Source organism: Saccopteryx leptura, chromosome 11, assembly GCF_036850995.1.
Source record: "Saccopteryx leptura isolate mSacLep1 chromosome 11, mSacLep1_pri_phased_curated, whole genome shotgun sequence".
NCBI classification, from domain to species: domain Eukaryota; kingdom Metazoa; phylum Chordata; class Mammalia; order Chiroptera; family Emballonuridae; genus Saccopteryx; species Saccopteryx leptura.
In genome coordinates this window covers 20,487,587-20,515,552 of record NC_089513.1, presented here as the reverse complement: position 1 = coordinate 20,515,552, position 27,966 = coordinate 20,487,587, and the positions used below count along the sequence as shown (strand labels likewise).

General features: G+C 47.5%; 1 protein-coding gene and 1 non-coding gene across 2 annotated transcripts; one reads left to right on the top strand and one right to left on the bottom strand.

Moving 5' to 3' along the window:
- The first annotated feature begins 4,576 nt into the window (after positions 1 to 4,576).
- On the top strand, positions 4,577 to 27,490 carry LIPG (lipase G, endothelial type). The gene is made up of 10 exons (XM_066353304.1): positions 4,577 to 4,908; positions 8,013 to 8,194; positions 9,840 to 10,019; positions 11,040 to 11,151; positions 16,151 to 16,372; positions 17,862 to 18,104; positions 18,774 to 18,894; positions 19,811 to 20,032; positions 22,745 to 22,849; positions 25,593 to 27,490. The coding sequence occupies exons 1-10, from the start codon at positions 4,812 to 4,814 to the stop codon at positions 25,612 to 25,614; spliced, it is 1,506 nt and encodes a 501-aa protein (XP_066209401.1). The 5' UTR covers positions 4,577 to 4,811; the 3' UTR covers positions 25,615 to 27,490.
- On the bottom strand, positions 25,135 to 25,210 carry TRNAN-GUU (transfer RNA asparagine (anticodon GUU)). The gene has a single exon. It is a non-coding gene; the product is annotated as a tRNA-Asn (tRNA).
- Positions 27,491 to 27,966: the final 476 nt, after the last annotated feature.

Sequence of the window (27,966 nt, the reverse complement as noted above, 5' to 3'; positions counted from 1 at the left end):
AGGTTTGGGTGTTTTTTTGTTTTTGTTTTGAGAGAGAGAAGAAGGGAGAGAGATGAGAAGCATCAATTTATAGTTACATCACTTTAGCTATTTAGACTGGGTTGGAAGGGGAGGAGGTCCAGCCAAGCCAGTGACCCTTGCTCAAGACAGCAACCTTTGGGCTCAAGTTAGCAGCCATGGGATCATACCAATGGTCCCACACTCAAGCCAGTGATCCCACACTCAAGCTGGTGAACCTGTGCTCAGGCCAGTTGGGATTTTGAAATTGTGACTTCAACATCCTAGGAGGTTGATGCTCTAACCACCACACCATCACCAGCCAGGCAGGTTTGGGTGTTTCTTATGTTGACATTATAAACCTAGGCAGGGGTCAGGGAAAGTTTGCCTGAAGATGGGACATACCAGATATCTGAAGTTGGATAAGAGTTAGCCTTAATTAGGTCAAAGGCCAAATCTTGATGCTTTAGTATGTTCAATAGAAATACAATATGAGCCATATATGTAATTAAAATTTCTCTAGCAATCACATTATAAAAAGTAAAATGAGGCCCTGGCTGGTTGGCTCAGTGGTAGAGCGTCGGCCTGGCGTGCAGAAGTCCCAGGTTCGATTCCTGGCCAGGGCACATAGGAGAGGCGCCCATCTGCTTCTCCACCCCTCCCCCTCTCCTTCCTCTCTGTCTCTCTCTTCCCCTCCCGCAGCCAGGCTCCATTGGAGCAAAGATGGCCCGGGCGCTGGGGATGGCTCCTTGGCCTCTGCCCCAGGCGCTAGAGTGGCTCTGGTAGGGACAGTGACGCCCTGGATGGGCAGAGCATCGCCCCCTGGTGGGCAGAGCGTCGCCCCCTGGTGGGCGTGCCGGGTGGATCCCGGTCGGGCGCATGTGGGAGTCTGTCTCTCCCCGTTTCCAGCTTCAGAAAAATACAAAAAAAAACCAAAAAAAAACACACCAAAAACAAAAAAAACAACAACCAACTTATAGTCTTGTCCCTAGCCAGTTAGTTCAGTCTGTTAGAGCGTCCTCCCAAAACAACAAGGTTGCAGGTTCAATCCCTGATCAGGGCACACTTGGAAAGCAACCAGTGAATGCACAAATAAATGGAACAACAAATGAATGCTTCCCTTCCCCCTCCCCTCTCTCCTTCCTCTCTCTGTCTCTCAAAAAAAGTAAAATGAGAAAGATGAAATTAATTTAGGATTATATTTTACTTAATTGTCAGTATATCCAAAATATTGTCATTTCAACATTTATTCAAAATAAAAATTATGAATGCAGTATTTTATATATATTTTTTTGTTCTAAGTCTTTGCACTCTGGTGTCTTATACACTCAGAGTGCGTCTCAATTCAGACTAACCACATTTCAAATGCTTGATAGCCAAAGGTAGCTTGTGGGGACTGCATTAGACAGCATAGCTAGAGGAACTGAAGATAAGACCGGTGCAGCAGGAAGCCAGAGAGAGAAGGGCAGGTAATGCAAGATATGGTAGTTCTACCCACCTAGGGTTGCTCAGCCCAGTTGTTTTTAACCCTAGTGGTTGATTAATTAGCATCTGGTGATTAAATAATCTTCTTAGTTGTAAGTAATACAGTCTCTGGCTCGTTTATGCAGAAGAAGAACTCATTAAAATGATAATGGGTAGCAACCACAATCTCTTCAGGGCAGAAAAACCAGGCTTGGCAGATACACTCAGGCAGACTGATCTGTTAGTGACCCCAGTGCTGCTGGAGAGAGTCCAACCTGGCTGCCCCTGAGCTGCCCCTTTGGCAAAGTGGAGTGCTTCCAGTCTCACTAGCTTTTGGTTCAGAGTTTGGTTGGTTGAGTTTAAATGGGGAATTCTAGCTGCAAGGGAGGCTGGAAAGGTGTGTGTTTGCTTTTCAGTCTCTGTAGTGGAAACTGGGCCTCTCTCACAAGAAGGGGATTCATTGCACTAGCATGAGATGGGATCTTCAGATGCTGGGCAGCCAGAGAGAATGACCAGTGTCCTTTGCTAGGATAGCCTGAACCCCTGCAAAAAAAAAAAAAAAAAAAAAAAAAAAAATATATATATATATATATATCTTGGTTTTACAGGGACAGGGGGGAGCGGGAAGTATCAACTCATAGTTGCTTCAATTTAGTTGTTCATTGGTTGCTTATCATATGTGCCTTGACTGGGCAAGCCCAGGATTTTGAACTGGTGAGCCCAGCTTTCCAGGTCAATGAGCTATCCACTGTGCCACCACCGGCCAGGCAACCCCTGAAATTTTGACTGCGACATAAACAGAAGTTTCTGCAGGACCTTCCTCTATACAGCAGGCTTCCCAGACCTTGTGGTTCTTCTGGAAAGTATGATGCAAAACAAGCAGTTGCTGTTATACTTGACTCGAATGCTGCGATTGTAATTTCATTATGTCCTTTGAAAGTTCTCACATGATATTTTAATACAGAGACACAGGAGGGCACTCTAACCAACCAGCAATAAAACTTAAATGGTTTCATAACCTTGGCAGTTAAAAAATGGATGTTGATTTTTTATTTTGTTAATCTGTATCATCCCCCCCCCCACCCCAGCAAGATAACCAACTTTTTAGAGGAATACATAACTCCTCTAGGGGATCTCACTAACCTGTGACAAAGGCTCCCAACACACTCATTGTCCAGATAAGGTTCTAGGGACTATACTATGACTTTGAGCAATTCAGAACTGAGAAGGAAGTTTTTGACTCAGATTACCCACTGCCTCAGCTACTGATGAAATGGAGACATTGTATCTAAGGGCTCATGTTTAGAGGTCAACTGGCCATTTAAAATCTAGAGCAGAGGAGAAAGACCTGGTTGTCAAGAATTCCTTCAAATGTGTCCCCACAACTCTGTTTTCCCGTCTGCAAAATGTAGATAATGCCTGACTTACATCGGTATAGTTTGCCAACTGGGGAGAGCGGAGGGGGACGGAAGCAACATATCTGAGCGATGACATTTACCATCCCATAAAGTGCATTGAGTTTTATACTTAAATAAATAAATAAATAAATAAATAAATAAATAAATAAAAAGAAAGAAAGAAAGCCCGACTGTCTCTTGTTAATGAATTATAGCACATGGAAGGGACAAAGCGTACTCCGCTGGCGACTGGAGTAACAAGAGTAATGAGGTTATAGGTTGGAGCAGGACTTGCTCCTCTGGACTGGTTCCCCATACAGCTCTTCTAAGCTGGGGCCCCAACACCGGGAAGAAGGGGAGAGGGGCTGCTAGGGTGGGTTTCCTCCCCTGGCTGGAGTCGGACCGGTTCCCCGCGACCGCAGGGTTACTCGCCGTGCGGTTACGCGTGCAGTCTTGCAGAGTGAGCGCGGGCTCCGCAGAAACGCATGGAATGGCTGTGCACGCTCTGCCGCGGAGCTTTCTACGGCTCCCACAGACTCGGCGTCCCCAAGGGCTGTTGAGACGCTCCAGTTTTCCCTGCCGTCTCTCTTCCAGAGCCCCGGGCTCAGCTCCGGCTCCCCTGCGCCCTGTGCGAACTCCGGGCCAAGTTCTCCGGCACTCGCCGTTCCGGCCCAGGAGTCCCGCGGGCGGAGCCGGAGAGGGACCCAATACGCGAGGGAGGAGCAGGGAAGCGGAACAATAAAGGCAAGGAGAGGAAGGGAAAATGGTGAGAGGAAGAATCTCCTGAATTCCACTCAACAGGTAGTTGCGCGCATCTGCCGAGACTCGGTGCTGGTCGCGCGTCCGAGACCTCCCGAGCTCAGCTCCCAGTTCCTCTGGGGAGTGTTCCCTAGTATCCTCCCTGTCCTACACCCCCAAGGTCAGAGAGTGCCTACCACGTGGCAGAGGCCGCACTAAGCGCCGTACATGATCTCTTAGTTTCACCCAACATGTCTAAGCGGCAGAAACTGTTACCACGGGTACTGGAGACCAGGGATCGGCCTTGGAGAAGTCCAGCGGCTTGCGCTACGTTCTGTAGCTGGTGGCGGAACGAGGACTCGGAGAAGGGACTGTGCGATCCTGACACCGCGGCCAAGAACTCCCAGTCCCTCAGCTCTGCCTGATGATTATTATCGACCACACTGTCTGCACCTGTCGCGGATCTCTCTGAGTGGGAATGATGGAAGAAAAGAAGTGCTAAAGGAGCGACCAGGTGGCTGTTCCCCATCCTTGGCCTGAGGCGCGGAAAGACCAATCCCGGAGCAGGGGTACCTTTACATCTCGGAGAGTACACACAACCTTCTTTCCCCAGGGATCGCGTCCCCAGCGGGCGCAGGGTTTCGCGGCAACGTCCCCCTGGGTCGGCAGGGGAGAGCGAAGAACCTGGAGTCCGGGACTGGGTACTAGGAGCGAGCGGGGTGGCGGGAGAGCGTGTCAGGCGAGGGAGAACGCGGGGCTGCTCGTGCGGAGCATCCACGTGGTGGGTGTGTGGCGCTTTCATTCAAACTTTGGGAGTCTCGGTGTGGCGTCAGCGAAGGTGTGACCAATCAGAGTCCGGAGAAGGGAATAAATTATGTAAATCACCATCTGGCGATGGGTCAGATGACTCCCATACTTTTAAAAACCTACCTCGCCTGGAGTTCGCTGTGTGACATTGGCGAGCCCGTGCTTCCCGGGAGAACTGCACCAGGGAGGGCAGACCTGGTTCTGGTTTAAGCCCCTTCACACTCCATATACCACCCCGTCGCTTAGTCTAGCCAAGTTTTCATTTTCCATCTTCAGCTGTCCAACGCCACCACTCCGGTGCCCACTTAGGGTCTTACCGGTTCAGACTGCTGGAAACCACAAAGGTGGTTGGTTTTTTTTTTTGTTTTTTTAAGTCCTGTGTTACGGACTGTTGTGTGGCGGGCAAGGATGAGAAACTCCATTCTTCTGCTCTGCCTGTGGAGCGTCTATTGTTGCTTTGCCGCGGGAGGCCCCGCACCCCTTGGTCCAGAGGGACCGCTGCAAGGTAACGTGCACTGATTTTTTATTACTCCCCCTCCTTTTCTGTGCCGGGTCCCCTCTCTCTTGCTGACCTGTTTTTGGTCTCTCCTCATTCCTGGGAAATCCTCCCTTTTCCGCTGCGCTATCCATTTGCTCCTCCTAATCAGCCTTGCAGTTCACTTGTTTTTTGGCGCTTCTGACGAGGGCATCGCTAGCGGGACATCCAAGAGGCCGCAGGCTTGGCGAGTGCGTTCGCTCGCTCGCTCGCTCCCTCTCGCCCCATCCACTTCCACTAAATGGGTGGGTCCCTAAATCCAAAGTGTCCAGTCAACCCAGTTGGCTGCCAGCAGCTCTTCAACCTTGTCCTCATCTTTGAACCTGTAGGTTTTAGAAGGAGCTCTCTCACGTGGCGCCCCCCCCCCCTTTAATCTATCGATGCAGGTGTTTGAAAGTGACGGTGGCAGGGAGCACTCGGTGACTTGTGTTCTGAAGCTGCTGGCCTTCTCCCAGGTTGCTAGCCTCCTCCTCCTCAACTCTCTTTCCAACCCCCACCCTTCCTCTTCCTAGGTGCTAGTTTTTTTCCTCCTGAGTTCTGCATGGTAGCCTCTTCCCCAGGAAGAAGTCTGCACTGGTGGAAGGAGGGTAGGGCCACAAGCGGGAGTGCCAGGAGAACCCCAAACTGCACCCCGTTATTTCATCTTCTATTCTGCTGACGTTTGCCAAGTGATGGTCCGTACCAGCTTATGTACTGATGGTCGGGTTCATCTGAATGAATGAATGAATGAATGGGAAAGCCTTACTTTACTTACCATGTCCCCAACTCTAGTGCTAAGTAAAGGTGTGACTTAGGGTAGGTCACAGCTCTAGCTCCTCTCCTGTAGAATGCTAGCGTTCCCTGTTCCGCGATTCTGAGTGTTTGTGGGCCATTTCATTCTTTCATTCATTCATTCAAAAGAAAAAGTATTTACTGCACGCCTGCTTAGTGCCAGGCATTCTTCTAGGAGCTGGTAAAGTCCCTGCCTTATGGAGCTTACATTGATGAGAATACAGACAGAAATCTAATTAAAAATAGACTGTATTTCCCCATGTATAAGACTCACCCTTTTTTGAAAAATTCAGGGTCTAAAAACTGGGTGCGTCTTATACAGTGGTTGTAAATTTTTTAACTTGTATTTCCCACTTTTTCACACTTGTTTTGCTCTCCTTGTTGAAGACAGTGATTCGTCATCAGACACAGATGAGGACAAGCTAGTGGGTGGGAGTTTTGACAGTGATGAGGAGTTGTATAAATTTTATGATGAATAAAAATTGAGTTCAATAACTTTGTGTAATACATTTGCTTTTTCAAATTTTGGGTCCCAAAATTAAGGTGTGCCTTATACATGGGAGTGTCTTATACATGGGGAAATACAGTAAATGGTGTTCGGTGTTATGAAAGGTATGGAGTGCTAGTGGGAGGTGGTGCAGTTTTAATTGGTGGTCGGACTTCCTTTTTTAAGAATTCAAGAGCAAGGAACAGAAGGAGGTGAGAGAATGAGCTGTGAGGACATCTGGGTGAAGAACAATCAAACGTCCCAGAGTTTGAAGTGACCCAGGCCAAAGGTAGTTGGAATGAAGCTGGAGAACTCTGGGGTCAGAGAAGCAGCTGCGAAGGCAAACCCTTTATGTTGATACATATGTGGGTTTATCCACCCACCAGTCTGCCCCAGGAGTAGATTGCTTTGCCTTTTTTCCTAGAATTCCCCATCTGGTCTTTGGACTAGTGGCTATCTGGGTGGAAACTGGGGAGATGTCAAACTAGTTCTGACTGTGGTTCAAATTTCTGCCAGTTGGACCTTTTGTTCATTACTTTAATGACACAGTTTTGCTCATGTGTATTTAGTTGCATTTTCTGGAATCCTATCCTTCTTACATCTGGTGCATTCACTATCACCCTTTCCATCCCCTGCCCCATTCACCATCACCTTTCCACCGTTCATTCTGGTCCTTCTTTCCGTGGTTCCATTTGCTTCCGAACTCTGGGATAAATGGCGCTCCTGGGATATCTTTTGGTATCTTTCCCCTGGTGACAAGAGAGTTTAACTTTCTAATTTCTTAGCCCATTATTGAGGGATGGTTTCCCAGCTGGCTGGAAGAGTGTTTGGTGGGGCTCACTTATGACCATATGAAATAGTGTGGTGATGAGAGCACCTAGTGCTGAAAGGCCACGGTCATATTGGCTGTGTTTTGGGAGCAAAGTTATCGCCTTCATGGCACTGTGTGTGAGCAGTGGAGCTGGAGAGAGTGGTTTTACTGCTCTCATGGTCTTCTCCATAGCTTCAGTCATTTATTTAACAAACTAGAAGTACTGGCACATGCCTGACTCTGCAGGGGGCACTGAGGATACATGAGGATTTTGGAGTAAGTGCTGGAATCGAGTTGGGAACACTAGGACAAGCCCATTGTATAATGGATCAACAGCTTCTTACCTTCAATTCCAAACTCCAGGTCTCTCAAAACTGGAAAATTTGGTAACTTGTTTGACAGCAAGACCTGGCCTTACCTGACTTAAGCTCATTTGGCAGCAAAACTGACCTGAATTGACCCGAGGCTATTTTGTAATTTTCTCTTTTACCCTCAAGTGTGAGTAGTCATGCATTTCTCCACAGAATTATTAATGTTTGATTAATGGGGAATGCCCCAGACCCTGCTGAGGGAGTTATATAATACATGGTATATGTACCATAATGCCTTTCTAAAATCTGAAAATGTATTAATTCTCCAACTCAGCTGGTCCCAGGCATTTCAGGGGAAAAACTGAGGACCCATACTCTAAAAATAGTCACTTGAGGGAAAGAAGAAGAACTTGTTTTAATAGGAAAGAAGAAAGAAAAGCAAGAGAGACCCATTTGTTTCAGAGTCACAGTAATTAATACTAGTGAATAATTAATACTCTTAAATTTAGATTAGATGTCTCTTTTAAATATCTTTGCAACTCTTCTGGGAGGTAAGGAGGAAATATATTCAGCAGAAGTAAGAACTAAGACCAGAGGGGTTAAGTAACTTACTCAAGGTTATCTAGAACTACACCCCAGATCTCTCATTACTCAAGCCTGCTAGGTGCACCCAGGTTCTGTTCTTTCTCCCCAGATGAACTCCACAAATCTGAGGATGTCCAAGCTGCTACCAAATACTCTGTGAGGTTTAACCTCCGCATCTCCAATGACCCAGAGCATGAAGGATGTTACCTCGCTCTCAGCCACAACCAGTCCCTAGAGGAGTGTGGCTTCAACATCACAGCCAAAACCTTTTTCATCATTCACGGATGGACGGTGAGCCCGGGGGAGGAAGCTCTGCAGCTTTAGACCAGATTTAGTTTCTTTTGTTTTGGTTAATTAAAAAGAATACCGGTACTTCCAGTTTCCACTCTCTCTTCCCATCTTTTCTTATGGGCTGCTTGTATTTCAGACAGCTGTGAAGAATGTAATGGGCACTTCGCCTAGGGGGCAATCTGGACTCCAGCAGGGTGGTACTTAATGTTGGCACAGCGGGCTTTCAGAAAGTGTCTCTCCTGAGGGTAGCAGCCCAGCTCCACTGGCTCTGAAGGATCCCTCTAATTACACTTAATTACATTGGTCAACCACTGGCTCACGGGGGCCATCCCTCCCTAAGAAGTGAGCTGAGCTGACGCAACTTGACTGGCTCAGAGAATCCATGAGGAGCCAGCTGGCCGGCTTGCTGGCTGCCATTGGCATGGTGCCCTCCTGTTTGCATAGAGATGGCTCCCTTTAAAGGCATTGGGGTTCTTTATGTGCCCTAGCTGAGCAATTCACATGGAAAGGTCCATGACAAACTTCAACAAAAAAGGGCTTTAACACTCAACTTCAGAATCTTTTGACCAGCGAGGGATTTATTCATTCATATAATGACAGTCTGTAGGAAAATGGCACTAGTAAGTGAGCAGGTTTCTTCCTGGGCTAATTGGGAGGGACATTCCTCTTCATAATGATGAGGAATACACATTTGTGACATACTTTCTGGGTCTTTAGGTCTATCACCAACTGTTGGGGTCAGGCCTGGGGGAGTTGGGGAGTAAGTACCTACCTAATGTGATTGAAGAGGTGATTCAAAGCCTGTCCATCTCTCGTCATCCTCAGTCCACAATTAGAATCACACATTTGGATCTTTTTAAGGCCGCCTGTCAAAAATGCAAATACAAACAGCCTACAACTTACAAATGGGTTGCATTCCAGAAAGTTCTTTTGTAATCTGTTTGGAACTTGGAGTAGCAGTTTCCCATAGAAGCAAGATTGTAAATGGTGTTTGGGTTCCCAGCCCAGGCACAGAAAATCTTTTTATCTAATAATGTGCTTGTAGATAGGTTTACAACTGAACCTTGTCACCGTTTATACTTTGTTTCTGTGGGAAAATGCATTCTGAGTTCTAATTTGGGATTCCTGGGACAGATCTTCCTTTCTCTGGGGTCAAGAAGGATGGCAGAGATGGGTTGTGGGATGGAGTCATTTATTAACTCTGCATTTGCCTGGGAGACACCATCTCCCTGCATCTTCATGAGAGAAGCTCATTCTCCAGGGCAATCCTTCCCAGCTGTGGTTGAATGATAGAGCAGGCCACTTGCCTGTCTGTGACAGGGACTTAGGCTAACCTCAGGTCAGTATTGTCAGCAATGCATATCTCATAGTGGCCTTACAGGACCGTGGGACAGCAGTTGTGAAAGTTTTAATGGGGAAAACTGGGGATGTAAAGAGCAATGTAGATAAACACCTGCATAGAAATTCTGCTTGTGAATTTCTGCTTGTGACTGGTCCTGCTCATGTGCAAATGTTTGGTCCCCGAGCAGTCAATGTGAGGGTTCTGGAATCAGCTGGGGATAGGATCAAAGAACTGAATTCTATGTTTGTTAGGATTTTTGAAACCAAAAGAATATTTTTTTTATATGTCCTGTTTTCTCTGCAGATGAGTGGCATCTTTGAAAAATGGCTTGACAAACTCGTGTCTGCCCTGCAGACAAGAGAGAAAGAAGCCAATATTGTGGTGGTTGACTGGCTCCCCCTGGCTCACCAGCTTTACACAGATGCAGTCAATAACATTAGGACGGTGGGACACAGTGTGGCAAGGATGCTCGACTGGCTGCAGGTACCTGGGGATGGAAGGGAGTCACCCTTTATGAACAGCATCTTGAACTCAAACCTTCCTAAACATAGATCAGACAGTGATATAGTAGATTTCAGATATCTGATCAAAATCTTTAGGATTCAAATTGTTACTGAATTAAGTATTGCTTGAGGTACTTGAAAACTGGAACTTTTAGAGTGCCTTTTTAAAATTGTTGATTTAGCTCTGGATTTCTCCTGTTACTTTATCTGCTAGAAGAAAGGTTGCCTTATGGGTCATTACTTTTTGACATTAGAAACCGATGCCCTCAGGTTGGTTGGGAATGGCCAGGAGTCAGGAACGGCTTGTAATTTTACAAACCTACTGAAGTCTGCTCTTGCTTCCGAAAGTTCCCTGTCCTGAGAGTGGGTAGGAGGTTGGTTCAAACAAATGTGGCTTATAGCCTTGCTTACAATATTAAGTGCGAAAACAGATCTCAAGGTCTTAAAATTCTGAACTCTCGAATAGTCCTTTAGTCTTCTGACTAGGTTGTTTTGTGGAGCTTGGTTCCTGAGCTGTGGAACCACCCCCCACCAGCAGAGTGCTCCACCAGGGTGTGATGCTTCAACTCTGGGGTCTCAGGTGGTGAGGATGCAGCTAGCTCCTGGGCTCAGAGGGCGAGCAAGGAGTATGCCGCTGCAGGCTGCAGCTAACACCTAGTCTCCAGTGCGTCTGGTGACTTCCTCCACCCTGCCACCCTTCCCCCTTCGATGCTGCCAGAAAGAATGAAAAACATGTAGGGGAAGGGTCAGGTATACAGCTGCTCGTCACAACCTGCTCCCAGTTGGCATTTGAAATGCTACCAACTCCTTTTGACTCCTTTTCTCTTACCTGGCTGCATCCCATCTGTGTTGCATTGCCAGCAAAGCCAGCCACGGCCCTGGAAATCTTTTGTCCCTGGCTCCTGGGTCTCCTCTGTCGTGATTGAACTGTTGAATTGTTGGTGACTCCGTGGGCTTGGGACTGCACTCTCCCCTCACACACTTTTGTGCCTTCCTGCAGGAGAAGGATGGCTTTTCTCTGGGGAATGTTCACTTGATCGGCTACAGCCTCGGAGCTCATGCGGCTGGGTATACTGGCAACTTCGTGAATGGCACGGTGGGCAGAATCACAGGTGAGCTCGGCTTCCTGCACAATCAGCTGGTCCCTGGGCTCCCCCAGCATCTGACAAGCTGGCTTTTCTGAACCAGAGTGCCTTCAGATGAGCCATAGAGGGTTAGCTTTGGAAGAAACCTGGAGAACAGCTAGTCCAGAGCTTCTGAAATGTTCTATTTAGTTATGAAACCCTTTTTTCAAATTGAACTTGTATGGCACCCCAGTACATGAAGCATAGAAGATATGTTCTCATCAAGGCTGGGTATCTGGTGGGCAGTGTTAGCCTTGTTGTTTGGGCCTTCTCCTTCCCCAGAGGAATCGCAAGATCCTAGAGCCCTAGTTTGAAAACCACTGGTCTGACCAAAAAACAGGTGAGGAAACACCCAGGGGCAAGCAGCTCACTAATGGGCAGAATGGGGTGGAGCCCTGGCCTCTGGGGCTCACCTCCCTGTGGCTCCACCTGGGAAAAACTCTAGGGCCTCCAGGGGAAGAGTGAGTGGTGGATTCTCATTTGAATTCTGCCTCTGATTTCTACTTCATCTACCAACAGCCTCTTGCGAATGTTTGGCTGGAGTATTTATTAGTAATAACAGCCTGTGTATAACGGGCGGGCCAAGTTTGCCTTTAAGGAGACCTTTCCGATATTGGCGCCCAGATTGTCAATAGAAAGTTGAGCTTTCTGTTTTAGTGAGCTTTTGAGGTGAGAGTTTGGGTTAAACCCTTTAATGATTGTGAGAAGTGGGAGAGCTCTCCCCACATGGGCCCTTAAACAGATGCGCAGGCTCCCTCCAAGCTCAAATGAATGGCAGATTGTTGCCCTGAACCTTTACTCTCCTTCCAACTTTCTCTCTTTGTCTTCACCCCGGCTTTCCTCTTGCCCCCAGCATAGAAGGAAAGAGTTGATCAATTTTTTTTTTCTCAACAGTGTTTTCATTTTGAAACAGGACTCAGGTTAGATGGGTGTTAATAGTTAAAGAAAGATTTAGTAAAGGCAGAATTTCAGGTTTCAGTACTAAGCTGGTGGGGTAGATTTTAAAAATATATGTATCTGTGAGGTGTTGATGGCCCTCTTTATAACATTGTCCTGGCCTTAATTCTAATGTGCTTGCGTGTACACATGTGCACACACGCACATACACACATTCACTCACACTCACACACTCCTTTAGGCCCAATTATTTGGTTCAGCGTACTTTGAAAGTTTTATTTTTTTATTACCAAGACCGCAGGGCCTGAGCTAAGGGGGCAGTGACTGTGTGGCCACACACGACTGACTGCTCATTAACCCGCTGGCGGCAAAGCTGTTTGACCTTCAGTCACCCCAGGTCCTATTGTCTGAGTAGCCCCCATGCAAAGTGTGACGTTTGGAGCGGGCTAGCCTTTCCGGTGGGGGCCAGCACACCCAGGCCCCCACCAGAGGGCCCTTGGCAACAGGGACAGGCTGCAGAGCCTCCCTTTCCTTATTTGTAACTCCAAAAGGAGATGGGGCTAGCGAGGGGCGTTCCAGCATTTCCCCAGTCTGGGTGGCAGCTGCTGAGATGTGGGCTTCGCTGGCAGCATGCTAATCAGCTCTCCGTGCTGTCTGCCTAAGGCACAGGGGGCTGCATGCCCTGAGCTCAGCCCCTTCTCTCTAGCCTTTCTCTGTGGAGCAGGGGCCTTGGTGAGCACGACAGGAAGGGGTGGCCTCTGTCCAGTTGCCAAGCAGCACCTCAGAGAGTATTTGCAGACCTGACATATGCTGTCATGCATGTCTGATGGGGGAGCCTGTGCATTTTCCTCTCCCTTCAGACTTCTCAGGGGCCTGAGGACCAGGTGGTCCCAACTGGTAAGAGGACCAGAGAGAGGCCGTAGCTGGAATGGGGTCCTGAAGCCACTGCTCCTGCTGTGCAGAGGCCTGGGGCCTGTAGGGGACACCTGAACCCAGTCTTGCTTGGATCAGAGAGCTGTGTGTTGGGGCTTGTTTGGGTTCTCCCTCTTAGGCTCCTGAAGGAACTCTTTGATATACCAGAGAACAGGACATATATTTCTAATCGAACCTTTGTCTAGTTAGTTATAAATAAATAAGCAAACAGAGTCATTCATTCATGCATTCATTCAAGAAATAGAATTAAGTGACCACTCTATAGGCTCTGGGCTAGATGCTACCTAATGTGTGACAGGTACTTCATGCCATACCTAAGTCACATAATACCTGGGCAAAGTGGGTCCTTTGGCTCCATTTTACAGATGGGGAAACTATGATTCAGTGATAAACAATAGGCCCAATATCCTGCACCCTAAGTACCAGGAGTGGGACTCAAACCAGGCTGTCAGATTCCAGAACCTGCACCTACCCACTGGGCAGCACTTCCTCCCTCTGTCAGGAGAGACAAAGAAGCTGCTGTAGTGCACCTACCCACTGGGCAGCACTTCCTCTCTCTGTCAGGAGAGACAAAGAAGCTGCTGTAGTGCAGTAGCTCTGCCCTGCCAGCCCAGAACGCAGAGGTGCTCCTGTGTGTACGCATGTGCACGGGATTGTGTGTATGGTGTGCGTGCACGTGTGTGTATTACATTTGCTGGACAGAGCACTTTGAAGGAGTTAGACCAAATAAAAGAAGGGGTGGTTCTCCATCTTCTCTTTTTGGAGGAAATAAGTTCTTCCTCCCATTTCTGGTTAAAAAGGTTAATTGCGCAACTTTCCTCCAGAGTCTGTGGGCCCGGCTTTGTGCAGGCCAGGTTAGTCTGGGTGGTGAAGGTCCAGCCTGGCCGCCGGCAGGCTCGGTGGGAAGCCCCCAGCCGCCTGCATTCCTCCAGCCCAGCTTGGTTTCCATGGCACTGACCGTCTGGTGGAGACTTTTGTTCACACCAAGCAAGGAGCCCCTCTCTTGTGTTGGTTGCAGGCAGAATGTTCCTTTTTTTCCCCTCCAGAGGACATGGCAACAGGCAGGGAGAGGCTGACTGTGTCAGTACTGTGGTCCTTGCAGCCTCTAAAATGAGTCATCTGGGCTGTTCGGGGAGGACACTGCCTTTGTCCATCTTTCTTTTGGGTCCTGGGCTGGGGATGCCAGGACCCAAAAGCCTGAATTCCCTTTCTTATATATGTTTATCTAAACTTCTGGAAACTATTTAGAGTTCCAACCTCTACAGGTTTACTGTCCACTCTGGACAATAGCTTTGCCCCCCCCCCTTTTTTTTAAGCAAGAGATACAGGAAGGGAGAAAGATGAGAAGCATCAACTCATAGTTGCATCACACTGATTGTTCATTGATTGGTTTCTCATATATGCCTTGATCAGGGGGCTCCAGCTGAACCAGTGACCTCTTGCTCAAGCCAGCAACCTTTGGGATCAAGCCAGCAATCATGGGGTCATGTCTATGATCCCATGCTCAAGCCAGCAACCTCAAGGTTTCAAACTTGGGTCTTCAGCATCACAGGCCAACACTCTATTCACTGCATCACTGCCTGGTCAGGCTAACTTTACCTTTTATTTATCCCCAAATTCCTCTCTCAAGGCTCAAAATGTGCTGTCTGGTTCTATGGCACTGGGTCTGGGATCCCAGTTCTGTTACCCATATTCTCGTTTTTATGACTGTGTTTCTCATGTTCGCTCCCTGCTTTGCTGTTTCTAGATCAGAGTTTCTCAACCTCAGCACTCTCCACATTTAGGGCCAGGTGATGCTTTGTTATGGGAGCTGCCCTGAGCATCACTGGATGTTTATCAGCACCTTTGGTTTCTACCTGCTAAATGCTAGCAACTTCTCTTCCCTTCCCTCAACAGTGGCAACCAAATATAGCTCCAGACAATGCCAAATGTCCCCTTGGGAGCAAAGTCACTCCTGGCTGAGAACCACTCTTCCAGACTAAACAGACCCCTTCCTCTGCTGTATTCTGTCTTAACTTTTTCTCTCTGTGTCTGTAGGACAAGAACCTTCTAGGTTGGGTTGAATTTGGCTCCCATAATGACGTGGGTTTGGTAATAGCAGCTAGTTTTTACACTGACCAGCACTTAATCCCATATTATCGCACATGAACTCTTGAGTTACGACATTCAGCTTCCATTTCATAGACGATACTGAAGCATGAAGTTTTTCAAAATCTGGCCCACTTTTAGGATCATTTGGGGAATAAATATATATTTCTGGGCTCCACATGAGACCTACTAATTAGAATCTCTCGGGGGTCAGGGAATCTGCATTTTGTAGTTTGCAAGTTCTTTTTTTTGAATGGTTTTGCATTCACGTGTTTCCGGAATTAAAAAGTGGTAAAAGTCTCTCTATGGTTGCCACTATTGGCCCAGTTCCCTTCCTCCCCTCTCCATCTACAGAGATGCGCAAGGGTAACCGGTGGCTGGTCTGCCCTTCGAGAGTGTTTTTGTAGCTACAAAGTACAGTCTGAATTTGTAACAAGCTCTTCAGTGATATTTGTGCTTTTCAAATGTGAGAACCAGTACTCTATACAGTGCCACTAGCCTGTTCAATTCAGAAAATTTGTAGGCTAAAGTGTTTTCTCTTCGTAGCTGCAAAACAGAGGAATTCTGGAGGTGTGGTGTCAATGTGTCTGGCATCCCCACTCACCCTGGCCATTCCACCCCTGGCCCTGATTCATCACTAAAGAAAAGGGATGGGTTAAGTGCAAATATAAATAGCTCAGTTTGGGGAGACTGAGTCTTTTCTCCAGAAATGTAGGTAGCTTTGTTATTCTGTAAAAAGCCTGACGATATGAGGCTGTGGAAGGCTGTCAGTGGCAGAATAATGGGATGAATGGTTTAGTTGCAGCTAGCCCGAGTTCTTTCTAGAACTGCTCCAGTTCTGACAGCCCATGGTTCCTCGGAGCTGTGTGTCAATGTGAAGTTTGTGGCCAATTTACTGAATCAGCTGAGGTGTCAGGACAGGCAAAGGCATCAGAAAAAAGCCAGAGTTCTTGGACTGCAGGCACCATGCGTTCCGAACTGGCTGGGCTCCGAGGACAGTTTCTTTCTGCACACTTGAACCTGACTCAGCACCTGACACAGTTGGTCCTGGCTCCCCTTTCTGTTGTAGGTTTGGATCCTGCTGGACCCATGTTTGAACGGGCAGACATCCACAGCAGGCTGTCCCCTGACGATGCAGACTTTGTGGATGTCCTCCATACCTACACACGCTCCTTTGGCTTGAGCATCGGGATTCAGATGCCCGTGGGCCACATTGACATCTACCCCAATGGAGGTGACTTCCAGCCGGGCTGTGGACTCAACGACGTTTTGGGATCAATTGCATATGGAAGTGAGTTCCTTATTTTCTGCTTCAGGGGGAGGTTTGACTCAGTTATCGCATCTCTTCCTAAACCAGCCAAAGCTGCTAGTGATCTCAACCATATTTATTTCATTATTCTCACCTCCCGCCACAGTGGCCCTCCAACACTATCTGCCATTCCTCCTCCTACAAGCCTGTGAAAAGCCTCCCTGTGGTCTCTGCTCTGCCTTCCCATGCTTGGGGGTCCTGGCAGCATTTCTAAGTCTGGGCCGCAGTTGGCTCTCTCTGCTCTGATGCTGTGCCCTTGGGAGTTCTACTCTGTCTCTCAGTCTTAAAACTGCTGCCCTCTCCCAATGTGATAATACATCCAAGTAGCCCCTGCAGGACTTGGAGGTTCATGCAGGGGGAGCTCAGCTCTGCCTGAAGGGATGGGAGGATGGCATTTCTTAAGGTTGGTGGTGTTAATAAGAAAGGGGTGGGGTGGCTTTAGCAAGTTTTTCTTAAGGTCCCAGCGTTTACTTGGACAATTGGCTTCAGCCTCTGGTTATAAGAAATAATGATGTTATTATGGGCTAGGAAATCCAAATTATATTTCTAACTTTGAAACCAACTGTGTGTGAGCCTGAGCAAATTACTTCACGTTTACGGGCCTTCGGGTTATAGTCTATAATGGAAAGGATTGGACTAGAATGTGGTTGGCAAACATTTTCCTAAGGTGTCAGAGAGTAACTACTTTAGGGTTTGCAGGGCAGAGTCTCTGATCAGCCACTGCACCGTGCAATTGTTAAATGAAAGCAGCTGCTGACAGTATGTACACAAAGGAGCGGGGCCATGTTCCAATAAAACTTTGTTTACAAAAACAGGAGGCCAGCCTGCAAGCCGCAGACCACTGAGCCCTGCACTAGATGGTGTTTGGCATCTGATCCATTTCCAGCCTTTTGTGACTGCACCACCCTATCAGGACTTGGTGACTCCTGCTGCACCACTGACCTTTATCACCCTATTTAGCACCTAGTATATGCTCTCTGATGCTCTTTATTGCTTTGTGTGTATTAGTGCGGTCTGCCCACTTGCAGAGCAAGAAGTTAGGCAGCAAGAATGGCCTGTAATTCTTCTACATCTTAGTGGGAGCTTAGCACACACTGGGCATGTGTTAAGAATTACACAAATAAGAATACGAACAATAGTACAAGGAGTTTTGATTGATGAGGTGCACAGTACTTATTTTTTTTAATTTTTCAATTACAATTTACATTCAATACTATTTTGTGTTAGTATTAGGTGTAAAGCATAGTGGTTAGAGAATCACACACTTTAAAAAGTGGTCCCTCTGATGTTTCAAGTACCCACCTGACACCATATATAGATACTGCAGTATTATTGGCTATCATTCCTATGCTGTATTTTATATACCGGGAACTATTTTGCAACTACTGGTTTTTCACAGTACTTACTGAGTGAGTGAACCACAGAGAAGCAGCTCATCTTGCGTGTTCTCTGTCTCCCCCTCCCTCGTCAGCGATTGCAGAGGGGGTGAAATGTGAGCACGAGCGGGCTGTGCACCTCTTTGTTGACTCCCTGATGAATCAGGACAAGCCAAGCTTTGCGTTCCAGTGCACGGACTCGAACCGCTTCAAAAAGGGAATCTGTCTCAGCTGCCGGAAGAACCGTTGTAACAGCATTGGCTACAACACCAGGACAACGAGGAAGAAAAGAAACAGCAAGATGTACCTAAAAACCCGGGCGGGCATGCCTTTCAGAGGTAACCTTCCACCCCGCAGTGCCCCGAGGACAGTCTTTTTCTTCTTTCTAAATACCTTGTGGACCAGGGCACATTCCAGCCTGGGAGATTCTGCCAGCACAATTAAAACAAATCAGTGCAAATCAGATTATGTTGTGTATGCTGCAGGAAAGTTAATCTTTAAAAACAAATGGTAGCGTCTCCTTTTGTGATGTGAATCATCACTCCATGATTACGGTATTACTATCTTCAATCTCTCTTGCATTTAACTTTTCAAAGCTGTTTCATATTTGTTCTCTCATTTGATTGCCACAACAAATCTCAGGTAGGACCAATAGAAAATCAAAATGGTATCTTGTCTTTTTATAATATAAAACCATAAAGGTTTGTGGGTATTGTGGATGTTATTTTACATGTGAGAAAATCAAGGTTCAAAGAGCATTGCTCCTTAATTCAAGGCTATACAGCAGGGAAGTAGCCAGGCCAGGAACCCCAAAAGGTCTCCTGAACCCCAGCTTTAGAACTTTAGTGACCTCTACAGAACAAGACCATAGAGAAGCTAGCAGCTGGGCTGAACCAAAAGGGTGACAGTCCCTAAGAACTCAGGGTGCTGGTTGACTCAGTTTGGGTCAGGTTGCCCTGGGATGACAATTGAGGCTGACAGATGTCTTTGTTCTGCTGTCTCTGCAGTTTATCATTATCAGATGAAAATCAATTTCTTCAGCTACAAGAACATGACAGAAATCGAGCCCACCTTCCATGTTACCCTTTATGGCACCAGTGCCGACTCCCAGGGGCTGCCGTTGGAAATGTAAGTCCCTCATTCCCCTTGCTGGGGAGAGCACAGACAGGTATGAGAATGAGAAGGCGCAGGAGCACGTGAGCAGCACAAAACAACTGGTCTGAGTGCCGGGGAAGAGGTGGGCGGTCCCAGCGGCCGCTGCAGTCTTCTGTCTCCTTCCGCTCTCTACCGCAAAGCCCTTGACACAGATCATTTCTGGAAAGGAAGCTCCCAGGATTAATCAGAAGTGTGAGAAGCTGCTGCATCAGCTAGGCAGAAACTGCTGGTTCATTTCATACAATGCCTGACACCCAAAGCTTTAGGAAATCTGGAACGTTGTAAGCATCGTCCCTGGACCATTTCTAATTATCTGTTGGAGGGGCACAAAGCAATCCGTATATATTTGTTGAGCACCCCTAAGGTACAAAACGTCAGGCTGAATATGGCTGGGACTGCAAAGTAACATTTCAAAGTACAGGTTCTCAGGGCTCAGGGTCTAGTTGGGAGACCAGGTTTGCATGCACACACTCACACACACATATGGGGTGAGGCAAATGGAAGGAAGGGGCAAGAGGGGGCTAGGAGTTTCCTGGGAGACAGATGCCTGTGAGTCCAGAGGAGGAGGATGCTTTTGGGGGGCGATGCGACTTCTCTGTGCTGTCTCATTCCTGTTCTTTCTTGGACCTGTGCTCCCAGGAAGTAGCATACACAGGGAGGTGCTCAGGAATGGTTCTGATGAGAAGCAGGGTGTTGTAGGTAAAGTTATCTCTCTGTCACCATGGAGATAGTGAGCTTCCACCTTGGTCCTGCTGGTGGGTTGTGGAGGGCAAGGGGGGCGACCCCGCTCTTCGTTTCTCTCTGGCCTGTGGGGAGCAGATGCTGCCGCACGTCACGGCAGTTTTCCGGGTGGCCGGGGAGTAAGATCAGCTTTTCTCTCTCTGTGTAGGGTGGAGAAGATCGGGCTGAATGCCACCAACTCCTTCCTGGTCTACACAGAAGAGGACTTGGGAGATCTCCTGAAGGTCAAACTCACTTGGGAGGGGGGATCGCAGTCCTGGTTCAGCCTGTGGAATGACTTGCGCAGCTACCTGTCTTCTCAGTCCCGGACCTCCAAGCAGGAACTGAGTATCAGGCGTGTCCGGATCAAATCTGGGGAAACCCAGCGGAAGTAAGTGCCCCGTGACCCCTTCGGGCCCCAGGCGGCAGGGAGAAGGCGTGTGCCTCCGCAGTGGCCTCTCCTTTGCTAAGCGAGCACCTTCAAGCCTTACATCTCCAGAGCACGCGGGCTAAACACCAACACTTTTGCAAGGAAAACTGAATTTCAGATCATGTCCTCTGTCAGCTGTTGTGGTCTGATTGCAGGCACGGGGCCGAAAGGGGTGTGCAAGCGGAGGCTGCCAGCCAGGCCTTGTTCTGTTTGCCAAGCCCCGTGTTGATCCAGAGGAAGGGAGACCGCTCCTGGACAGGGCTCTCTAGGAGTGCTGCCTTGCTAATTAATCTCTGCTCTGAGGTCCAGGCCACCACAAGTCTTTGCTCGCTCCTGTGCAGAGCAAATCAGCATATCAAGTCCAGGGAGCCCCCGGTATGAGGTCTGTGGGAGGACCCAACTTCCCTAGCATCCTATTTTCAGAGCATTAGACCTCTCTTTTCTAGGCTGTGAGTCAAGGACATGGGGCAGGTCCTGACTTCAAGTCAAAGAGAATCCTCTGGCTATTTCTACACATCTGTTAACTCCAAGACTAACAGGAAAAGTCCAGACCTTTAGCTGTTAATGCTTTAAACCAGTGGTCCCCAACCCCCCGGCCGCAGACCCGTACTGGTCTGTGGGCCATTTGGTACCGGTCCGCAGAGAAAGAATAAATAACTTACATTATTTCTGTTTTATTTATATTTAAGTCTGAAGGATGTTGTATTTTTAAAAAATGACCAGATTCCCTCTGTTACATCCGTCTAAGACTCACTCTTGACGCTTGTCTCGGTCACATGATACATTTATCTGTCCCATCCTAAAGGCCAGTCCATGAAAATATTTTCTGACATTAAACCAGTCTGTGGCCCAAAAAAGGTTGGGGACCACTGCTTTAAACCATGCCCTGATTCCTGGGCAGGCTTCTTTTATAAGTAGAAGCCAAAGAAGCCTTGGTCCTTTGTCAAGAGAGGAGGGACCTTGGTCAAATCCGTCAGCAGACTTCTGGAAGGTCACGGACAGCCTTGGGGTGGTTGGAAACAGCCTCTGCCCTTTTTGTACCTCCTCCGGCATTTTCACTATTACAGTTCTTCATACGCCCTGTTTGTATCCATCACCTCTGGCGCAGGTTGGCCCTGAGAGGAGTGGAGGCTCGGGGTCCTTGTCTGGGTGATTTTGTTTTAGACACCTGTGAACTGGAGGGGATGCCAGCTGGGAGAGGTTGTTACCGTGAAGGCTGTGCTCTAAATAATTGTGTTTTCTTCCTTCTGGTGCTTGTAAGTACAATCTGTGCCGAGGGCTGTGGTAGCAGAAATATGACCATTTTATAAAATATTTCAGATATAATAAACCACCAGGACTTAACAAATATAGATGATTTTCCACATTGGTTTCATGTCCCACACATCTGTTGGTCATAGGGTCATGCTAATCACGTACCACCGAGCCGGGCAGCCCACATGATTCAGCTGTAAATTGTAGTTGAAATGGTTATCGGACCACTGACTCAACCAGTGATCTCAGCTGTGCATTTCCCGAATCTTTAACTCACAGCTGAGTCCAGATACTCTTGGTGGTGGGTACTTATTCATTCATTTATTTACTTTATTAAGTGAGAGGCAGGGAGGAAGAGACAGACTCCCACAGAGGCAGAGACAGGGCCCCTACTGGGATCCACCCGTCAAGCCCCTCACCCAGCGATGTTTTGCCCATCTGGGGCCACTGCTCTGTTGCTTGGAAACTGAGTCATTTTAGTGCCTGAGGTGAGGCCATGGAGCTGTCCTCAATGCCTGGGGCCAACTTGCTTGACCATTTGAGCCATGCTGCAGGAAGCGATAAGAGAGAGAGAGAGATAGAAGGAGGAGGAGGAGGAGGAGGAGGAGGAGGAGGAGGAGGAGGAGGAGGAGGAAGAAAAGAAGAAGAAGAAGAAGAAGAAGAAGAAGAAGAAGAAGAAGAAGGAGGAGGAGGAGGAGGAGGAGGAGGAGGAGAAGGAGGAGGAGAAGGAGAAGAGGAAGAGGAGGAGGAGGAGGAGGAGGAGGAGGAGGAAAGGGAAGGAGGAGGAGGAGGAAGAGGGGAAGGGGTGCAGATGGTTACTTCTCCTGTGTGTCCTGACTGGGAATCGAACCCAGGACTTCTACACACTGGGCCCGACACTCTACCTCTGAGCCAACTGGCCAGGGCCACAAATGGGTTGGTGGATATTTATGAGCACTGTACTAGGGGTATGCTGAGTTCCACCATAGATGTAGGAATGCACAAGCAACTCAAGATGGTTCATGATGTATTAAAATAAAACATTCATTATTAACACCATGCCCTAAGAAGTAAGGATAATAACAAAAGCCACTTGGATATAGGAACATGCTTTTCTATTAAATTGAGTGGTTAGGGTGTCAAGCAGTCAGGGGGCTTCAGAGAGGCAAGCAGTGTAGTGGATAGACAGAGGGAAGAACGTGGAAGAGGTGTGATTAAAGTGGCATGAGCTGAATCTTGAAAGACTTCAGAGTAAGACATGGTTTAGAGAGCTTGCAGTTGCAGTGTGCAGTTCTGAAGGTTCTTGAGTCATGGTGTGGCATGATGAAACTTCTCTTTTCAACCTTGCTCCCTTCACCTTGGGTCTAGAAAGCACTGTCTGGCTAATGCACATTCCCCCCTAGAGTCTTGGTTACCTTGGTGGTTTCTTGTTCCTCCTAGATTTACCTTTTGTGCAGAAGACCTTGAGAACAGCAGCATCTCCCCTGGCCAAGAGCTCTGGTTCCACAAGTGTCTGGATGGCTGGAGAAGAAAAAACGAAACCAGGTAACCGGAACTTTCTCATGTGTTCATGCAACACATGATAAATGGTCACTTAGCACGTGCGAGAACGGGGCAGGGCACTGGGGACATAGCAGTGAACAAAGGAGATAAAAACCCCTTCCTTTATGAAGCCGACCTTCTGCTGCAAGGAGACAGACAGACCAGTGGAACATACAGGATGCCTCTTGTCCTACCTCACCCCATCAGGGCCACAGCCCATGGTCCTGGTAGAATGTTTTTCGGTAACAAAGTCCCTGGGGTTGGTGCCCATGCACCATCTTAGACTGGACTTCTCCGTAGTGCCCAGGGCTGTGGGAAGTTCCAGGGTTCCCAGGTTGCTCTGGACACCAGGTTGGAGTGGGGAAGTCGAGGGGAAGGTAAAGGAGAACCACAAAGTATAGTTCCCCTTTTTGGGTTTTCAGGAAGCCAGGTTGGTGTGGGTGGATATTAGTGGGCAATTCCCCCCTTTGTGAGAAGCAGAAATGCTCATCTGTGTAAGGCTGAATCGGACAAAAGGATCATCTCGCTTCAGTGTCCCATTGGCCCATGCTCGGGTCCCTTCATTTGAGAACTGAGGAAAGCTGATAGCTCAAGCTGTCAGTGGGCACATCTGAAAGGGGAATTTGTCACACATCCTCTGCTGGAGAGGAGCAGGACCGGCCCAGCAGCCCCCACCGCATACCCCAGTCGAGGTCCTAGATAATAATGCTGCTTCAGTGCCTTCCATACTTTATGTCACTTACTTGTATCCTCAGCCTCAGGACGCTGTGTTACTAACCTGTGTACAGTTGGGAATCTGAGGCTCAGAGTGTTTCAGTCACCCAGTTCCCCAGCTGGTGGCAGGGGAGTGAGGATCAAGGCAGATGGATTTACTCTTGAGCATGGAAGTCCCGTTTGCTCAGATAAATCACCTCACCTTGATCTGGGTATCAATTATCAAGCAGCTGCACCCATGCCGGGGTCCCCTGTGATTAACTGTCTGCCAGCCCTGTGGGCCGGGCTACGTGCCAGTCACTCTGTCTCCTGTTCAGGAACATCAATGTGACCACAGGCTCAGTGATCACAGGACTTGTAGGATTCTGAAATGGCCCATCTAATTAAGTGACTCGGTCTAGGCTCATACAATTTTGTGCTATAATAATACTTTTAATTTTTTATTTGGTATTCAGATTTATACCTGTCCTAGTGCTTCCTCATATATTAACTTCATTGGTCTTCATAACAGCCACGATGCTCAAGAAGGATCGCTGTTTTAATGATAAAATATCTCTGATGAGATATTTTCTTTTTTACTCCAGACTTTTCTTGTAACAGTTGAGAATACTATAACTCATCTCCAACTACCTCTTTGATTTAAAGCAAGCTGTCCTTTTCTTCACCCTCAAAGGAACAGAAAACAATAGGAGCCCGAGTAATAAGTGAACACTAGGAAGTCATGACATCCCTAGACGTGTGTAACACCTTCAGTGTTCTCTGCTGACATGGGTACTGTTCACCTCTTCTCTGAAAAGGAGACTGAGGTTCTGAGAGGTTCAATAGTGAGTTAGTGTACCTGAGACTAGAATCGAGATCTCTTGACTCTGTCTTGTCTGCTCCCTGCCATTCTATAGTTTCTCTTGTGTTTCTTTTTTTTTCTTTTTTTTAAGCAAGAGGAGGAAAGATAGTCAAGCAGACTCCTGCATGCGTCTCAACTGGGATCCATCCATCAACCCCCGTATGGGGCTGATGGTCGAATCAACTGAGCTATTTTTGACACCTGAGGCTGATGTGCTCAGATCAACCAAGCTATCCTCAGCACCAGGGGGCTGACGCTCTATAATTGAGCCACTGGATGCGGGAGAGGGAGAGGAAGGGGGTGAGAAGCAGAGGTCACTTCTCTTGTGTGCCCTGACTGGGAATTGAACCTGGGACATCCATCCACTGGGCTGACACTCTATCCACTGAGCAGACTGGCCAGGGCCTGTCTTGTATATTTCTCTCTCTCTCTCTTTTTTTTTTTTTTTTGTATTTCTCTGAAATTGGAAACGGGGAGGCAGTCAGACAGACTCCCGCATGCGCCCGACCGGAATCCACCCGGCACGCCCACTAGGGGGTTATGTTCTGCCCATCTGGGGTGTCACTCTGTTGCAACCAGAGCCATTCCAGCGCCTGAGGCAGAGGCCACAGAGCCATCCTCAGTGCCTGGGCCAACTTTTCTCCAGTGGAGCCTTGGCTACGGGAGGGGAAGAGAGAGACAGAAAGGAAGGAGAGGGGGAGGGGTGGAGAAGCAGATGGGTGCTTCTCCTGTGTGCCCTGGCCAGGAATCGAACCCGGGACTCCTGCACAACAGGCCAACACTCTACCACTGAGCCAACCGGCCAGGGCCTCTTGTATTTCTTGATCAAGAAGTCAAGAGGACTCACTAGTTCTCCCCACAATCATGTGTGTGCATGTGTGTGTTGTGGGCGAGTATTATGCTAAGTATGTAAAGGCCAACACTGCTATGTAGTGCGAAATGCTATACACTGAGGTGTACAGAGCTAGGAACCCGGAGAGGGCTTCCGTGCAGTGTTTCTGAAAGTGAAGCTGTGGCTTGGTGGCAGAGGGGAAGACAGAGGCACTCAGAACTTTTCCCGTTGGTTCTGGAAGAGAAACAGGAAAAGAGTCTGGTTTGTAAGACAGCTTGGTTGTGATATGAACAGGATGCATCCTCTATACAGGCAGGGGGGTTCGCTAAGTGAACTAACAAACACCTGTTTCCTTTCAGGCAAACTGTGGAGCTTCCCTGAGGGTGCCAGCAAAGCCTCCTGCCCCGCCTTCCAAGCACATGGAGGAAAGTTACTGCTGAGGACCCACCTGATGGAAGGACCCCCTCAGCCTCGACCTTGGAGCACAGGGAAGAGCCTGTTTGATGCACCCAGGACCTTGCTTCCTATGACAACTGGGACTTCTCACCAGAGGGGACCATGCACTGCTTTTCCTGCTGCTGTCCTAGAATAGCTCTCAGGCCAGATCTGTGTGCAAACCGCCAAATGCCTGCATCTCATGTGCACGCCGCCGGCTGCTAAGTATCAGGCTTTGCCTGACGGGGTCCACTGGCTCTGAAGTGGCTCTGCGTGGAAGGCTGTCCGCCGTCTGGCCCGACTCGAGCTATGACGAGAGGCCTTCCCGCTGGGAGCTGACTCACATCAGGATGGCAGACCTTTGTCCTGTTCGCCCAGAGAGGGTCGGTCTGGGGTGATGCTGAGGCCTTCACTGCTGGGGTTCAGTGAGCTGAGCTGCACTGGTCAATATCGGTGACTTTTTCGACATTCTGTCCTGCTCACTCTCTAAAGCACACATCTTTGGCTTTTTTCTTTTTACTTTTTTTTGTTGTTGTTGGACGTTTATTAAGCAATTAACCTTAATGGGGTTGGTATTTCTAGAACCCCTTCAAGTTTAGATGATCCATGAAAAGACATGTGATAAAGGCACAGGGAGCATTGAGTGGGGGCTAGAGGATGGGAGAGTTGGGGAGCCTCGGGCTTTCAGTGGTTTCTACCTATTTATGCTTCATTAACATGGGCATTCCTCCTAAGAGTGACATATTTAATCACCAGCAAAGTAGCAAGCAGGGTACCGTATGTGCTGGGGACAAGAATGGTGGCCAGTTGCCAGGTTTACTTGCTTTGGAGCAAAATGTCTTCTGTTCAGGAAGATGGTAGGTATTACATATGTTATACATATCTTTTTATCCAGAACCATCACCTGTCAAACAGCTGGTACTACGATTTAACACAGTATTTTTCTTCCTTGGAATACCTTATTCTAATATCAGCCTCTTGACTGTGTTGAACCTCTTAGAAAAACTTCCCATCCTTTATTTGAATTAATATACATGATACCCGACAGACCCTTATTTACTTTCCAAAAGATTTCCATGTGGCTCGTCTAATTAGAGATTAACAATAGGAGGTGAACAGGGAAGCTACTATTATCTCTGTTTTATAAAAACTGAGGCTCAGCAAAGTTCAGCCACAAGTCTAGAATTATATACCAAGGTGCTGGGGGGGCCAGGTGAGGATCCATTTCCTGGAGGCAAAGTCCATGGTATGTTCATCTCTGCAACGTCACTGAGATTTCTAGAGCCATTTTGCACCAATTTGCCCCAGATATGACAAACGGAATATTTTTCAGAGCCATTCATAAAACCTTAAGCCCTTTGATTAACATAACTAGGAAAACAACTATGCCAAGGGGTCGGGCTTTTTACAGAATCTGTCTCATGCCAAAGTTGCATCCTTGTTCAATGACAAACTTCAGAAGACATAAACCAGTCAAGTTTTAAGTCAAAGTCTTTTCTCAATCCAATTGTGTGCTTCCTCTGTTTCTTCTGCGATTGCTTTCTAGCCAAAGTGGAGCCTATGTTACTAACTGTGCCTCCTGGTCACTTCTGACCTGTTTTGAGTAATGGAAGTCTTGGGGACCAAATCCTCAGTGGGTCCTGTATTTATACATTTGGTTTGAAGACTTACTGTATTTGTATATGATGATGCTTTTTTTAATGCTATGCAGAACATTATTTATTTCTCCAATGTATGTAATGTATAAAAACAAATATATGGCTAGTTTTTAACTCTAAGATTAACCAGTTTCAAGGTTAAAAAACTTTTAATAGTAAAAAAATAAAAAATCTACAAAATTCTTCATGGTGTGGCAACTCAGTTCTTAAAATTCGAGAAACTTATATCTGCTCAAGCTTAGGGTTTGACAAAAAGTTATGTTAATAGAAGATCTAGTTTCCATTTGGTATAATATTGGTGGGAAGTGGACATCAGTGCCTTTCACCAAAGGATAAGAAGTAAAGTTATTTGGATAACAGTAGAAATGCCTGAAGGTGGATGTTAGGAGGAAGAGGGAGGGTGGGTGGACATTGGGGAACGCTAGTGAGGATATAGGTTTGGTTGCATGGGATCTAGATAATAGTGACTTAAACCAGATAGAAGTTGATTTCTCTATTGTTTTAACTCTCAGCTTAACATCAGAAATAGATAAGAAAATGAGAATAAATCAAACATTCAAGAAACTGAAATGCTAACCAAAGATTCTTCTTGACCCCATACATTTAAAAACTCTCTTATCAAAAAAGTTTTATTGGGAAG